At 42.5% G+C, this 16,294-nt stretch overlaps 1 protein-coding gene across 1 annotated transcript; it reads right to left on the bottom strand.

Annotated features, from left to right (window-relative positions):
• Positions 1-15,458, bottom strand: LOC310783771 (uncharacterized protein). Its single transcript, XM_083644676.1, has 6 exons — positions 15,248-15,458; positions 14,592-14,996; positions 11,472-11,645; positions 10,367-10,600; positions 5,782-5,943; positions 1-1,226 (listed from the first exon to the last, which is right to left on the bottom strand). The coding sequence occupies exons 1-6, from the start codon at positions 15,414-15,416 to the stop codon at positions 157-159; spliced, it is 2,214 nt and encodes a 737-aa protein (XP_083500802.1). The 5' UTR covers positions 15,417-15,458; the 3' UTR covers positions 1-156.
• Between the last annotated feature and the right edge of the window lie 836 nt (positions 15,459-16,294).

Here is a 16,294-nt window from a genome sequence, read left to right as displayed (position 1 = left end):
GTGCAACATAGTTTTATTACAATAAGTAGTTTTGTTTTTTCAATGAAAAAAAAGGGTGTCCCCTTAAAAACGGTCAAAACAATACACAAGCGTACCAGCTCTGGAAAGGCTCTAGTTACATGTAATACTTTCTCATATGAGGAACTGTGACACTTTCTAAGCACTGGTACTCTGTGCAACTCTAGTATGGACAGTCATGTGCCTCTTCAGGTTTGAGCCACTGGCGAAGCCTTGTCCGCAGACACTGCATCTGTATGGCCTCTCCCCTGTGTGGCTCCTTGTGTGAACCTTCAAGGTTGTTTGTTCAGCGAAAGCTTTCCCGCAAAAGCCGCACTTAAACGGCTTTTCCCCCGTGTGGATTCTGATGTGCTTTGTCAAATCTGGTTTGACAGCAAATTGTTTCCCACAAAAGAGGCATTTAAAAGGTTTCTCCCCTGTGTGCACGCGTAGATGCTTTGTGAAAGATGAGCCGTCTGCAAACTTCTTCCCACAGTAGACACAGCTGTAAGGTTTCTCACCTGTGTGAACTCTCATGTGATTTTTTAATTCTGTGCCACGGCGGAATCTTTTCCCACAGCTGTTGCAAGCATGCGGCTTCTGGCCTGTGTGGATGATAAAATGCTGGTCATGATTTGACTGACAGGTGAATCCTTTTCCGCAAATTCTGCATTTTAAAGGCTTTTCCCCTGTGTGAGTTCTCATGTGAGCTGTTAAGAGTGACATGTAAGGAAACTCTTTACTACAAACGCCACACACGTACAGTTTCATGTGTGGTGTTGCCTCAGTACTCCTAGTTGATCCTGCGTTCTCACAGCTGGATGTGTTGTAAGCTTGGCTCTCAGCTACATGATAGTTGTGAGAGAGGTGCTTGCGGTCACTGTCTGGTTCTAATACTGCAGTTCTAATACTGTCAGATCCAGATGCTAGAGGCTCTAACCAACCTCTCATCTCATCTGCTACCCTCTGAGTTTGGTAAGGATCTGCATGCAGAGACTGATGTTGTTCACTGTGGTCACTTCCATCACAAGCAGGACCCAACTTAAAGATATCAGCCTCCTCCCACAGTAAAGGCTGCTCTCCCTCCTGACTGGTGCAGAGTTCCTCCTGTTCCTCTTTAATCTTTAGAGGCTCTGGTTCATCTGGACCCAGCCTGAAGTTCCTCTGCTGGTTACAGTGCTGCTGGTCCAGGAGAACCTCCTCCTGAATGACAGGTGGCTGTGGGGGGTCTGAAGGGGGAGGAGGAGACAGGAAGGGACACTTGATCAATACAACCTCTTGTGGCTCCTGCGATCAGAAATGGAATCAAAGCCCTCTTTGTTTGAGGGGGAGCTTGATCACAGTGATCATAGAAATCCTGCTGATTTGATATTAAGTATATATCTTTTTTATTTGTTCCATAGTTTTTTCTTTTTCTTGCCTCTATTTTCACATTTTCTGCAAAGCCAATTCTGGTCAGTTTCAGGGAAAAGGGGCCGATTTGTCAGTGAGAATATCACTTGTAATGGTTCAGTAACATTTAAGCTGTTGGACCGGGTTTATATTTACCAGTCGTAATTATGAGCCCTCAAAAACAGATTAAACTGACAAGAGGAACCACAGAGTGACTAGCAGTGGATTGTATTTTTTCTCCGACTTATTGCTGGTATCCGATTTGCATATTAGATATTCTCAATTCCGCACTATAGTTTTATATCGTTTTTCTCAAACACTCCTAATATTTCCTCAGCAGTTAATCACTCGTTGACGATTATATATACAATATACTTATATTACTATTTTATACAGAAGAGTTCGTAATATCGTGGTTATTTTATTGTTAACGTTATGCACATGAGGGATGTATCATCATCATTGGCTAAGACAGTGGTTCTTGAACCTTTTTGGCTTCAATACCCCCTTTCCCTGATTTCTGAATCCAAGTACTCCCTTTAACCGACTACACCATTTTGCTTAGAAAACTGCAGGAGAAAACTAAGCATATGATGCCATGAATGAAAACCCAGTTTGAAGAAAATAACAAAAATGTTGTAAAGGACAATTAGTGCCTCCTGAGCAGATTAATTTTAACATTTCATTAATTTTCATGATTTATTCTTACATTTTTCCATTTCCCCATTTCTCTCAAGTACCCCCTGTAGTACCTCCAGGTACCCCCTAGGTGTATGTGTACCCCCATTTGCAAAACGTGGGGCCTATATGACAGAGTAAAAATTACAAAAACACATTAGACATGGAAAACTGAGCTAGACGGTACCATTTTCTTTAGCAGATTATCAGTTGGCCAACATCAACCTGCTTTCTACTGCAGCAGTAGGGTGTTGTGACAGGAGGTGTCAAAAAGAAGACCCACACCACATGACTATAATATTTATTTATTTATTGTACTTTAGCTAGTTAGCAAAACCCCTGCTCCATGTACAGCAGGATGCCGACTTTTGTCAGCTGGCTGGAGTGAGATTTTCATGTCATGAGCTGTAACTTTTGCGCTTACATGTTTTCACCATAAATCATCATTTATGTATTTATTTAGCCTAAACATGCACAAAGAACAACTGATAATTTGCCATCACTTGTCACTAACAGGTGCATGTGGACACTTGTCAGAAATGCGTGGACAGACATGATCAGTTTTGCGCGAGCACTTTTCACTGTTGTGCATTCACAGGCTCTCAACAGTCTTCTGCCTCCGTTAGCTAAAGCTAAAACCACAGTCGCTAAATCACAGTACTATGTCACACAGTGCCATGTTGTGCATTATACCTTTAATAAACCATAAGTAGGTGAAAACATTTACTCTGTTTCACATTCAAATTTTTCCATACTTTCACAATGGCTACTAGGAAGCGCAAGCATCAAGGAAATCTACCGTAATCTTCAATGAGCATTTATTGGCATCGACTGACAAGTGGCATGATGTAATTGTTAACAATGGTTGTCCTTGTTGGCGGAGAAGTGACAAAACAGAAGTTGTCTCCATTTGTTTAAATGGTTTGGGATGAGATATGATAGTGATCTATATGTATACATGAGCTCTTACATTATTATATACATGACCCCTGTGTGACTATTGATTATTGTGATATTGATTCCAACCATATCGCCCAGCTCTAACATACCCTGTTTTGTTCTGCTCTCTGTCCTCTCCTCTCCTCTCATCTCCCCCTCCCTCCACCCTGCTCTCTCGCCCTCCTCCCCCATTCTCTTCCCCTCTAATAAGATTGTTCAATCATGTTTATTATTACAGTATTATTGTTAGTGCTTAGCTAGACATTCTCTGTAAAGCACTCCGAGGGATGCTTGTGAATTAGGACCATACAAATAAACTTGGCGAGCTTAAAAGGCGCATTTAGTAAATATGTAATCTACCTCACATTTAGCAAATATGTAATCTATCTCGCATTTAGCAAATATGTAATCTATCTCTGGACCTAGATCACATCTGAGTCTCATTGATAATTAGCCTAAGCACACACAATCAAAAAGGCAGAGTGTTTGATCCTTTCCAGGGTCCTGAAAATACACTGGGTAAAGGAAGGGCTCTACTGGGATTTTCTGTTAATTGTAATGGTAGCTACTGGTTTCTATTGATAGCTCCATTCATTGGTAAAAACCAACAATGCCATGGAGAGCATTATGATTTTCGATCAGTTAGGATCATGGCTTCTGAGGAAAGCAATTGGATTTTTATAGACATTTGTTTTGCTTTTTCAGTTAGGATAGTAAAGTATGGGATGAAAAGCTAAGATCGTCAGAGTGAGAAACTCACCAAACTCCTCAGTACATTGATGGTAATGCAGACACGTTGACAAGGTTGAGCCAATCTACAGTGTTAAATGGTTTTCAGGAAGTCCATGATTTGATTGTGGACCCGCTGTGTGGGTTCTGATGTGCACTTTCAAATTGCTGCTGACAGAAAACCTTTTCCCACACAAAAGGCATTCGTAAGGTTTCTCCCCTGTATGCACTCGGAGATGCTTTGTGAGATATGAGCGGTCAGCAAACTCCTTCCCGCAGTAGACACAGCTGTAAGGTTTCTCACCTGTGTGAACTCTCGTGTGCCTTTTCAAATCCTCAAAACAAACAAATCTTTTACCACAGGTGTTGCAAGCATGTGGCTTCTCACCTGTGTGAATTCTCTTATGATTTTTTAAATTGTTCTTCTGGGTGAAAGTTTTCCCACACGTGTCACATCCAAATGGCTTTTCACCAGTGTGGGATCTCATGTGAGATTTTAAGTTGCTCAACTTGGTAAATTCTTTACTACAACTGCCACACTTGTACAGTTTCTTGATTGGTTTCGGCTCAGTACTCCTAGTTGATCCTGGATTCTCACAGCTGGATGTGTTGTAAGCTTGGCTCTCAGCTACATGAAGGCTGTGAGCGAGGAGCTGGCGCTCACTGTCTCGTTCTGATACTGCAGAGCCCTCTCTGTCAGATTCAGATGAGATGATGACTAGAGGCTCTTTCTCTTCTACACTCTGAGTTTGGTAAGGACCTGAATGCAGAGTCTGATGTTCACTGTGGTCACTTCCATCATAAGCTGGAGTCAACTTAAAGATATCAGCTTCCTCCCACAGTAAAGGCTGCTCTCCCTCCTGACTGGTGCAGAGTTCCTCCTGTTCCTCTTTAATCTGTGGAGGTTCTGGGTCCTCTTGACCCAGACTGAAGTTCCTCTGCTGGTTACAGTGCTGCTGGTGAAGGAGAACCTCCTCCTTAATGACAGATGGCTGTGGGGTGTCTGAAGGGCGGAGGAGAAAGGAAGGGATCCTTGATCAAACAAATACATTCTGTTGTGGCTCCTGCGATCAGACATGGAATCAAAGCCCTCTTGGTTTGAGTAGGGGGAGCTTGCTCAGAATGCTAATAGAAGCTCTGCTGATTTGACACCAAATATATTTTTTAAGGCTAAAGCTATACTATAATTTCAGGACTGTCTGTCTCGAGAACCGTTTGTCCGATCGACTTCAAATTTGGCGGGTGGGCTGCTGGGAACCCCAGAGAATGCAGTGTCAAATTTTGTGCAATTCGACCAATCAGAACATGACTTTCACGTATCTCCAGAACCGTTCGTCCAATCGACTTCGAACTGGGGAACGGGCACTGCACTAGTTTTCTTAATCCAATTAATCTCTGAATTTAAATAGTTAATTGTGAGTGATTAGTCTATGGATTCTTTGTGTTATTAATCACATGTTTACAATTCCATTTTGCATTTCAAGACAGTTTTAAGTCCATATTAATTATGTAAACCAATTCTTACCAGAGTGTCTTGATTGGGAATTAAATTAACACAAAGGAAAAAAGCATTTTATCTTTTGCATTATCTCATTAAAAACAAAAGACGTGCAATTTAGACACCATTAATAGAATGTCTACTTCAAAATACAGCTTAAGCTAAATGCTGCAACAGTGGGTCTTAAACCATGAAGAGGTAGGAGATAACTTCGGTGTTTTGCATACTGTAAACCATTCTGTTAGCAGAAATATAGGCTAGTAACTTAGTGCTTATTCTGTAAGCAATATTTGTTCGACACTGATAACAAACATTGGCGATTCCTCTGTAATCCGACCCGACGGGAGGGAACGTCCGTTGCACACAGTTTCGACGAAATATGACGTTCAACCCGGAAACCGTAGCAAAACTGTGCACACCGTTTTCAGATTCATTGAACACACCCCAGCTGCTCAAAATATGACTGTTTGTAAAATGCAGCCTTTAATAATACCAAGTACAAGATTTTCCCTTCTTTGTTTCACTAAGAACATTGTGATTTTACCAACCTGTTCTGTGTAGCTTTATCTCAGGCCTCAAAACGCTATCCAGCACCCTGCGCTGACGGTCGATCTCTTCCTCGTATTCTACTATAGTTTTAACAAACACTCCTAATATTTCCTCAGCAGCCGCAGTTAGTCGCTCGTTGACGAACGTCCTCAAACTCTGGACTGTAGACATTTCCACTCAAGTAGACGAGAGATACTTGACGAGAAACGCAGATGATCCTCAGCTACCCGGGCTAGCTTTTGCGTCTGAGCAGCAGCTTGTTGTTGTCTGTGTAGGCTACTTCCGCCGGACTCTATATAACGTTACCCTATTATAAGACCCATAGAAGCGTGATTTCTAACCCCACATAGGATAAGCAATAACCACGCCCTGTGGCGCCGGGATTGGCCAGGAGCATTGAAGCTTGGGACTAAAGCACCTGGGGTTTTTCATCTTTTAAAATAAAGATGTTTAAAAAACTATTGCTTGTTACATTTTCAGTGCTGTACCTTTTCTCTGGGTAAGAATTGAGCTTGAAATTAATGATATGATACATTATATTATATGAGCTATGAACGTGAACACAACACCGTTTATATTATTGCATGTTTTTGTAGATTGTGTACATTGTGTAGATTACAATTATTATGCTTATTATTATTATTACTATGCTAAGGAAGGTAGGTGACCATAATTCATCTCAATACTCTCAATGTCCGCTCTCGAAATCGCTGTCCGTTCTCAAGAGCTATTCAGTTGGTTCATGAAATCGCTGGGCTGCGTGCCCTCGTGTTGCTCCTGGCCAATCCCGGCGCCACAGGGCGTGGTTATTGCTTATCCTATGTGGGGTTAGAAATCACGCCCCATGCGTGATCCTATGTGGGGTTAGAAATCACGCCCCATAGAAGAGTTTTAATATGGTGGTTGTTAAATTGTTAAAGCTAAACTCACGTGGTGGGGGCTGTATCACTACTACAGCAACGCCTGATACACGATTAGTCCTATATCACACAGTAACTATCACAAAAACGCATTAGACATGACGTAGGCTACAGCTCGGAACAGTCAATTGCTCGGAACTAAAAACTGGAGTTCCTGTCTGTTCCTGAGGAAACTGAGCTAGACGGTACTGTTTCCTCTAGCTTGACACGACAGAGATGAGATGAGATGGATGGATGGATGGATGGATGGATGGGGTGGGGGAGCGGGTTGGTTGGTTGGTTTACAACACAAAACCCATTAAAATGCTAAAACTCAAAACTGTACCATTCAAGTACCATAGTCAGAAAACAAAACACTAGAGCTGCAACGATTAGTCAATTAATAGATTAGTCGATTGACAGAAAATTAATCTCAACTATTTTCATAATCGGTAAATTGACTAATTTTTAAGAAAAAGCAAATGCTCTCGTTTCAGTTTATGTGAATATTTTCTGGTTTCTTTATTCTTCTATGGCAGTAAACTGATTATCTTTGGGTTGTGGTCAGAACAAAAGAAGACATTTGAGGATGTCCCCTTGGGCTTTGGGGAAAAGGTGATCAACATTTTTCACCATATTGTGACATTTTATTGACCAAACGACTAATCAATTCACAGAGAAAATAATCCACAGATTAATCGATAATGAAAGTAATCATTTGTTGCAGCCCTAAACAACACCGATATCGATATGATCAGTTAGCCGCTGACACCAGAGCCATGTCTCTCTATGGCTTAGGTTCTACTACTGCAGCAGTAGGGTGTTGTAACAGGCAGGGTAGAAAAGAAGACCCAGATGACTTGATTTTTATTTTATTATTATTATTATTAGTCTCAGAGTGTTGGGGCTGGAGTGAGATTTTCATGTCATGGGCTGTAACTTTTGTGATGAACATGTTTTCAATCATCCTGTAGCCTACTGTATTTATTTAGCCTAGACTTTCCCAAACAATAACTGATAATTTGCCATGACTTGTCACATGGACATTTGTCTGAAATGTGTGGACATGATGATCAGTCTAAAAACTGCCATAATCAGAGGGGACTTTTTAGTGTGTTAAACTCTTTCACCTCCTCCACCCCACCCCCTGCTAAATGTAGAGGACGTCTCTGTCTGTTTCTAAATGAATCAGAATCAGCTTTATTGGCAAAGTATGTAGACATACAAGGAATTTGACTCCGGTATACGTTGCTCTCAAATACTAACATGGGGGAAAGGTATGCATACAAGCTCAAACAAACAAGAGTTGACAGAGGTACATAGAACAAGTTAACTATTTACAACATATACAATAAGTGTGATGTACAGTGACCGTTAAAAATATGTATGTAAGATTTTTTTTATACCTATGTACAGTATAAACCACACTGGATTGTAAACAAGGCTATACATTAGATATTGCACAGTTGTTTATCAATCTATAATAAGTAAAGCTTTGAGACAGTTAGTGCACAGGTATTGTTTCACCTTAGAAGGTGTGTGTGTGTGTGTGTGTGTGTGTGTGTGTGTGTGTGTGTGTGTGTGTGTGTGTGTGTGTGTGTTGGGGGATTGTGTGCATGAGGTAGGTGCAACAGTTGATTCAAGGTAAAGCGTTTCAAGTGTGCAGTGAAGTGTTCAAGTGAAGTGATCAAGTCTTTCTCCAATCTTTGAAACATGCAGTGGTCCAGCCGCTTTAAAAAAAAAAGCGTTCTAAAATCCTTGTGAAAGTATTTTTAATCAACTGTTGTCCCACCTGGCCCAAAATGGCATCTTTGAAAAACTAGGATAGATTCGTAGGCTCGCCCACTACGCGGCCTCGCCCGCAGCTCGGCTGCTACAGCGCACACTTGCTCAACTTCGCATCTCTGATGACATCACTCACTGATGACATCACAATTGCTCGAGTGACCATCACTGATGACATTGAGTGCTCGAGTGACATCACAGTGACATCATTCCTGACCAAAATCATCACAAATCTCACAATGTGGGACAAAATCGCAGACAGACAGAACCCACTTACTACATTTTATTCCAACAATCATCTGGTTTCAGAGCTCTTCACACGACTAAATCTGCATTACTGAGAATAAATAAGTAATGAGCTCCTTCTAGCTGCTGACTCAGGTAACTGCTCTGTCCTCTTGCTCCTACATCTAACTGAAGCCTTTGACACAGTCAAGGGTGTCAAACTCATTTCCATCCCGGGCCACATCAGCAGCATGGTTGCCCTCAAAGGGACGGTTGTAAATATACTAGGACTATATAAATGATTACTTGTTATTATCATATTACATAATTACCTACACCACAGGGTTGGCGGGAGGTTATGTTGACCATGTTGATTCTGATTCTGATGTTTTCGCCCGTTGTCAGCAGGATATCTCAAAATGTTATGCACGAACCGTGACAGAACAGCAGGTCATGGGCCAACTTAAGTGATTAAATTTCCATGCCCACTGGCCGAAAGGGGGTGTGGCAATGGGCCTGTTCAATCACAAAAAGGTGACTAAGTTCCAAACGGATTCGCAAAACACCACGCTGTGGAGGAGGTATGCATTCTGACTACCGAGTGCCCTCTTTGCCTCTGCATTCAATAATTATTGGATTTAGTAACTTAAGAATCAATAACTAGCTCGGAAAGCAGAATTCTAGGAAAAATAATGGCAAATAGACATTCAAGTGTACAGCTATTATACAATTTATATATATGTATAAAAAATACAAAGTAGTACAAGTTAGTAATACAAATACAAATAACAATATGGGTTGTTTCCGTTTGTGTAGCCTGCAAGGGTTCAAATCTGAACTGTATATTATTGGTTGGTGAAAGGACTGGCAAAGATAAGGTTGTTTGCTGTGCATTGAAGTGAGAGGAGCGCCGATCAAATTCATTCATCGACAGGTGCACTTTGGTAGCTGATCGAGCGCGCTATGAAGCACCCGGGACTGAGGTTGAGATAAGTTGTAAGGTGGGCAGACTGAGTGTCCTGTTGGAGTTGAGACTTCCATAGGCACAGTTTCAGCTGGAAAACTGTGATCGCTTTGTACACCCGTTATAATGCTGAGGAAGGCTCCACGCCGAAACGTACATTGTCAACTTGCTTGAAGGTAAATAAAACAACCCAAAAGGAATTATTTTGAGTGCTGGTTTTTTGCCCCTCTCACCCGTTATAATAACATGGTCCTGCAGCCTCCGCTTCAGTTGGGCGAGATGCTCTCTTACAGTATGTTGCTCAACATGGCTAAAATCACACGGTCAGTTTGGATCCGACAGTTCAGGCAAGTGTTTTCCTTTAGTTTGCATGAAACGTGCATTTTCTTCACAATGCACCATTTATGTGCTGGGTTCTGGTGTGCACGTTCAAATTGCTGCTGACCGCAAATCTTTTGCCACACGAAATACATTTATAAGGCTTCTCCCCTGTATGCACTCGGAGATGCTTTATGAGAGCTGATCTGTCGGCAAATGCCTTCCAACAGTGGACACAGCTGTAAGGTTTCTCACCTGTGTGAACTCTCATGTGCGTTTTCAAATCCTGACGACGGGTGAATCTTTTCCCACAAATGCCACATCTGAAAGGCTTTTCACCTGTGTGGATTCTCATGTGAAGTTCTAACTTTGATAAATAAAGAAACTCTTTACTACAGATGCCACACTTGTGCAGTTTCTTGTTTGCTTTCGGCTCAGTACTCCTTGTTGATCCTGCGTTCTCACAGCTGGATGTGTTGTAAGCTTGGCTCTCAGCTACATGGTAGTTGTGAGAGAGGAGCTGGCGGTCACTGTCTGGTTCTGATACTGCAGAGGCGTCTCTGTCAGATTCAGATGAGATGTTGGCTAGAGGGTCTTTCTGTGCTACACTCTGAGTTTGGTAAGGATCTGAATGCAGAGACTGATGTTCACTGTGGTCACTTCCATCATAAACAGGAGTCAACTTAAAGATATCAGCCTCCTCCCACAGTAAAGGCTGCTCTCCCTCCTGACTGGTGCAGAGTTCCTCCTGTTCCTCCTTAATCTGTGGAGGCTCTGGGTCCTCTTGACTTAGACTGAAGTTCCTCTGCTGGTTACAGTGCTGCTGGTCAAGGAGAACCTCCTTCTTAACGACAGATGGCTGTGGGGGGTCTGGGGGTCAAAAGTAAATATTTTTAGTGTTAGGAACAAGGGACAGACAAATACAACCTGTTGTGTCTCCTGCAATCAGAGATGGAATCAACGCCCACTCTATAGCCCTGCTATAAAAAGGTGGGGTTGAAGCCCAGCCCTGCAGCGGGACTTATCCTTTAACTCTGATAGGTTCACTCGAGTAACTCTGAATACTATAATTGGAGAGCCGATGGCACACAGTTGCTCAACTGTGATGTAATTGGAGAGCTCGCACAGTTGCTCATGGGCACACAGTAGCCCAACTGTGATGTCACTCGAGCAGTTGTGATGTCATCAGTGATATGATGTCACTCGAGCAACTGTGATTGAAGGACCGGAGCGTGCATAATGCTCAACGCACATTTGCCCAACTGTGATGTCACTCTCAGGCAGTTGTGATGTCATCATCATCAGTGATGTGACACATGAGCAACTGTGATTGAAGTGCCAATGCACACAATTGCTCAACTGTGATGCCACGAGCACTCTCCAATGGAGCCCGCAAAATACGGCGTCCTAATCTGAGATCAGCAGCAGACGTTGAGGCCAACAAATAGGTGACTGACAGATGTCCCACTTTGTTTCAGATCATTGTGATTTCACCAACCTGTTCTGTGTAGCTTTATCTCAGGCCTCAAGACATCCAGCAGCCTGCGCTGTCGGTCGATCTCTTCCTCGTACTCTACTATAGTTTTTACAAACACTCCTAATATTTCCTCAGCAGCCGCAGTTAGTCGCTCGTTGACGAACGTCCTCAAACTCTGGACTGTCGACATTTCCACTGAAGTCGACGAGAGATACTTGACGAGAAACGCAGACGATCCAACTCTCAGCTACCGGGCTAGCATTTGCGCTTGTTGTTGCTGTTTGTGTAGGCTACTTCCGCCGGACTCTATATAATGTTACCCTATTTACAGAATAGTTCCTACTGCCAATAATTGCAAAGAAGAAGAAGCACAACATGGATAGAATAGTTCCTATCGCGCGTTGTTATTTTATTGTTAAAAGCTATAGAAAGAATACGAGGAAGAACACACTCACACAAACAGGGCTGTTGTTCAGACTACACTTTAGCAACTCTTTATGCACTGTTATTTTAAAGTGCCCCCAGAATGTTGTAAATGCAAAAAAAAAAAAAAAATCTCTCTCTCTCACTCACACTCACTCACACACACACACACACACACACACACACACACACACACACACACACACACACACACACACACACACACACACACACACACACACACACACACACACACACACACACACACACACACACACACACACACACACACACACACACACACACACACACAGTACAGCAGGTTGCCGACTTGCTGACTTTTGTCAGCTGGCTGGAGTAAGATTTTCATGCCATCATGGACTGTAACTAACTGTAATTTGCCATCACTTGTTGTCACTGAGACACATGTGGACATTCTGAAATGTGGACATGACCAGCCTACACAAGCACTTTGACTATTTAACGTTGGTGTGCATTCACAAGCTCTCAAGTCTTCTGCCTCAAGGTTAGCCGTTAACCAGCCACTAAATCACAGTAGCCTACTTTGTCACACAGTGCCATCATACCTTTATTAAACAATATGTAGGTGAAAACATTTAACTAATTTCACATTCAAGTTTGTATACTTTCACAATGGCTACTAGGAAGCGCAAGCATCAGGGAAGTCTCGTCTTCAACGAGCATCTACTCGCAGGGGTGTCAAACTCATTTTAGTCCACAGGCCACATGGGTCCAATTTGGTCCCAAACCAGACAAAGAAAATCAATGCATAATAACCTATAAATAACCGTCAAGATTAGGCCTAGAGGTTCATTTTAAGAACACATTTTCACATAAGGTTATCTCAGCTACCATATGCCTATCATATATCAAATTTACTGTCTGTAACTCTGTCAATACAAAAGTTAGACTGGTCAAAACACTGATGTTTCCTGTAATGACATATGGCAGTGAAACATGGACTGTGCGGAAAGGCGAAAGGAAAAAGATAGATGCGTTTGAGCTGTGGTGTTGGTAACGGGTCCTGAAAATATCATGGACAGCAAGACGGACCAACAAGTCAGTGATTGAACAAATACAACTAGAAATGTCTCTGGAAGCGAGCATCCAGAAGCAGAAACTTTGATATTTTGGACATATTATGAGATCAGGAGGTAGGATGGAGAAAGATAGGAAAGACTGAAGGAAGTCGATTCTCAGACCCAAATGAGATATATATATATATATATATAGATAGAAGCAGAATTCCATTGTGGATGAAGTGATAATAGTGAAACTTGTATATGATCAAACCAGTCATTCTTTCTTCTTACATTCTCTAATTGTGTTAACTTCTTTTCTAATGGGACAATGCTGATGTTTAACAATTCATCAATATTCTGGGGTACCCCAGGAACCCCCTCAAGGACCCCTGGTGGTCCCCGGACTCCACAACACTGATAAGTCCACTAACCACTGAGAAGTCAAGTGACAGAAGTTGCCTCCATTTGTTTAAATTGTTTGGGATCAGATGTGATAATGATCTATATAATTTACATGAGTTTAAAAGCCACATTTAGCTGCTATGTAATATATATTATGTGAAAATAGCACATAGCTCCTGCATTGTCGATTAATCAGTTAATATATGTTTGATCGATTCAATTATTAACGGTGATTAACCAATTGTGGATGAATCATTAACATCCCTAGTAGGTTGATTAATGGTAAAAACCATTAATCAACAATGCCAACCAATAACCAACAATGCGATGGAGAGCATTATGATGTTTGATCAGTTAAGATGATGGCTTCTGGGGAAAGCAATTTGATTTTTATAGTCTGGCCTCCAGCCCGCCCCCAGCGATTTCCAGAAATTACAAAGTGCACAGGCCAATCAGAGACCTGCCTCGTAGTTGACAACCTAACGGCAAGGATGCCAAAATACAAAAAATAGTATGGCACTTCCCGAAGCAACGAGCTGTAACGTTAACATTAGTAGAGCAAACAGCCATAAGTGCAGTTATTGCAGAAATAGACTCAATAACAACAATTAAACAAGAACAAGAGTATCCCCCGGTGGAGTTTCTCGGCGGAGAAGACATTTGCACACTTCTGCAGATGGATTTGGCGACGCTGATTGGCTGAAGGAGTTGTCTGTCAAGACAAGTACTGTACTCCCACCCACTGAAATCGATGTGGACGGCTTGGAGACCAGACTGATACGTAGAGAGCAAAACAGAATGTGAGATCACATGATCAGGATGGTCAAGTATGGGCTATAAAGCTCAGTTCTTCACAGTGGAAAAAGTGGAAGTCCATTTTTTGAGTGCGAACCCTCTGTGTGGATTTTGGTGTGCGCTTTCAAACTGCTGCTGACAGTAAATCTTTTGCCACATAAAAGACATTTATAAGGTTTCTCCCCTGTATGCACTCGGAGATGCTTTGTGAGAGCTGAGCCGTCGGCGAATGCCTTCCCGCAGTAGACACAGCTGTAAGGTTTCTCACCTGTGTGAACTCTCATGTGCGTTTTCAAATGCTCAGCACGGCTTAATCTTTTCCCACAGGTGTCACATCTGAAAGGCTTTTCGCCAGTGTGGGCTCTCATGTGAAGCTTTAAGTATGACAAGTAAGGAAACTCTTTACTACAATTGCCACACTTATACAGTTTCTTGTTTGGTTTTGGCTCGGTACTCCTAGTTGATGCTGTGTTCTCACAGGTGGAAGTTTTGTAAGCTTCACTCTCAGCTACATGATAGCTGTGAGAGAGGAGCTGGCGGTCACTGTCTGGTTCTGGTACAGCAGAGCCCTCTCTGTCAGATTCAGATGAGATGATGTCTAGAGGCTCTTTCTCTGCTACACTCTGAGTTTGGTAAGGATCTGAATGCAGAGACTGATGTTCACTGTGGTCACTTCCATCATAAGCTGGAGTCAATTTAAAGATATCAGCCTCCTCCCACAGTAAAGGCGGCTCTTCCTCCTGACTGGTGCAGAGTTCCTCCTGTTCCTCTTTAATCTGTGGAGGCTCTGGGTTCTCTTGACTCAGACTGAAGTTCCTCTGCTGGTTACAGTGCTGCTGGTCCAGGAGAACCTCCTCCTTAATGACAGATGGCTGTGGAGGATCTGAAGGGGGGAGATCAAAAGTAAATATTTTTAGTGTGTGTGTGTGTGTGTGTCATGGCAAAACGTGGTCCTGGAGACCCCTATTGTAGCAGGAAGGAACTACCACAGAAGCGGTTTTGACTACTTTACCAGGCGTTTAGTAGGTGGACTGATTTTTTTGAAGGCGAGAAAATGTGTGTGATGCTCCCACGAGCCTGCAGTAGATAAGGTGAATTTTCCACTTTGTTTCAGAGCATTGTGGTTTCACCAACCTGTTCTGTGTAGCTTTATCTCAGGCCTCAAGATATCCAGCAGCCTGCGCTGACGGTCGATCTCTTCCTCGTACACTACTATAGTTTTTACAAACACTCCTAATATTTCCTCAGCAGCCGCAGTTAGTCGCTCGTTGACGAACGTCCTCAAACCCTGGACTGTAGACATTTCCACTAGACGAGAGATACTTGACGAGAAACGCAGATAATCCAACCCTCAGCTACCGGGCTGTTGTTGTTGTCTAGGCCACTTCCGCCGGACTTTATATAATGTTACCCTATTTACGGAAGAATTCCTAATATCGTGGTTATTTTATTGTTCAAGCTTAACTCACATGTGGGATGTATCATAACTACAGCAACGCCATAAGAAGCACGCTTATATATATCACACAGTAAACAATACAAAAACGCATTCACGTACAGCTCGGAACTAAAAACTGGAGTCTGTTCCTGTGAGGAAACTGAGCTAGACGGTACTGCTTCCGCTTAATCCGCTATCTTTTTTTTCGCAGACACACCAGCCTCCTGCTTTCTACTGCAGCGCTGTGTGTGTGTGTGTGTGTGTGTGTGTGTGTGTGTGTGTGTGTGTGTGTGTGTGTGTGTGTGTGTGTCTTTCTACTGCAGCGCTGTGTGTGTGTGTGTGTGTGTGTGTGTGTGTGTGTGTGTGTGTGTGTGTGTGGTTTAGCTAGTTAGAAGAATTAGAAAATCGTATATTTTGTGTGTCTCGTAGTAGATCGGGTAGATGGTGCACTTCACTGCTCCATATATACAGCAGGTTTTTGTCAGCTGGCTGGAGTGAGATTGTCATGTCATGGGCTGCCTGTAACTTTTGCACTTAGGCTACATGTTTCCTAGACTCAGCCCTCAGTCTTAATCCGTTTCACTACTGTGGCGCAGCTCACCAAACGTCTGGGAGCCGAGACTACATGTTTCCACAATAAATCATGTATTTAGCGTAGACATTCACAAACAACAGTGTTGATAATTAAATTGCCATCACTTGTCTAAATGTGTGGCACATGACCAGCCTATTATAGCACTAAC

This window comes from Poromitra crassiceps, assembly GCF_964638095.1.
Source record: "Poromitra crassiceps genome assembly, chromosome: 10".
Classification (NCBI taxonomy): domain Eukaryota; kingdom Metazoa; phylum Chordata; class Actinopteri; order Beryciformes; family Melamphaidae; genus Poromitra; species Poromitra crassiceps.
This window is presented reverse-complemented; position numbering and strand designations above follow the sequence as displayed.

Excerpts from the sequence above, each read along its gene's own strand:
- LOC310783771 (XM_083644676.1), bottom strand. The coding sequence starts at position 15,416 with ATGTCTACAGTCCAGGGTTTGAGGACGTTCGTCAACGAGCGACTAACT. Across the intron at positions 10,601-11,471 it reads GATAAAGCTACACAGAACAG|ATCCTTACCAAACTCAGAGT; the intron begins GTTGGTGAAATC and ends CTCTGCATTCAG. Across the intron at positions 5,944-10,366 it reads GCACAAGTGTGGCATCTGTA|TCCAGAGTTTGAGGACGTTC; the intron begins GTAAAGAGTTTC and ends AAATGTCTACAG.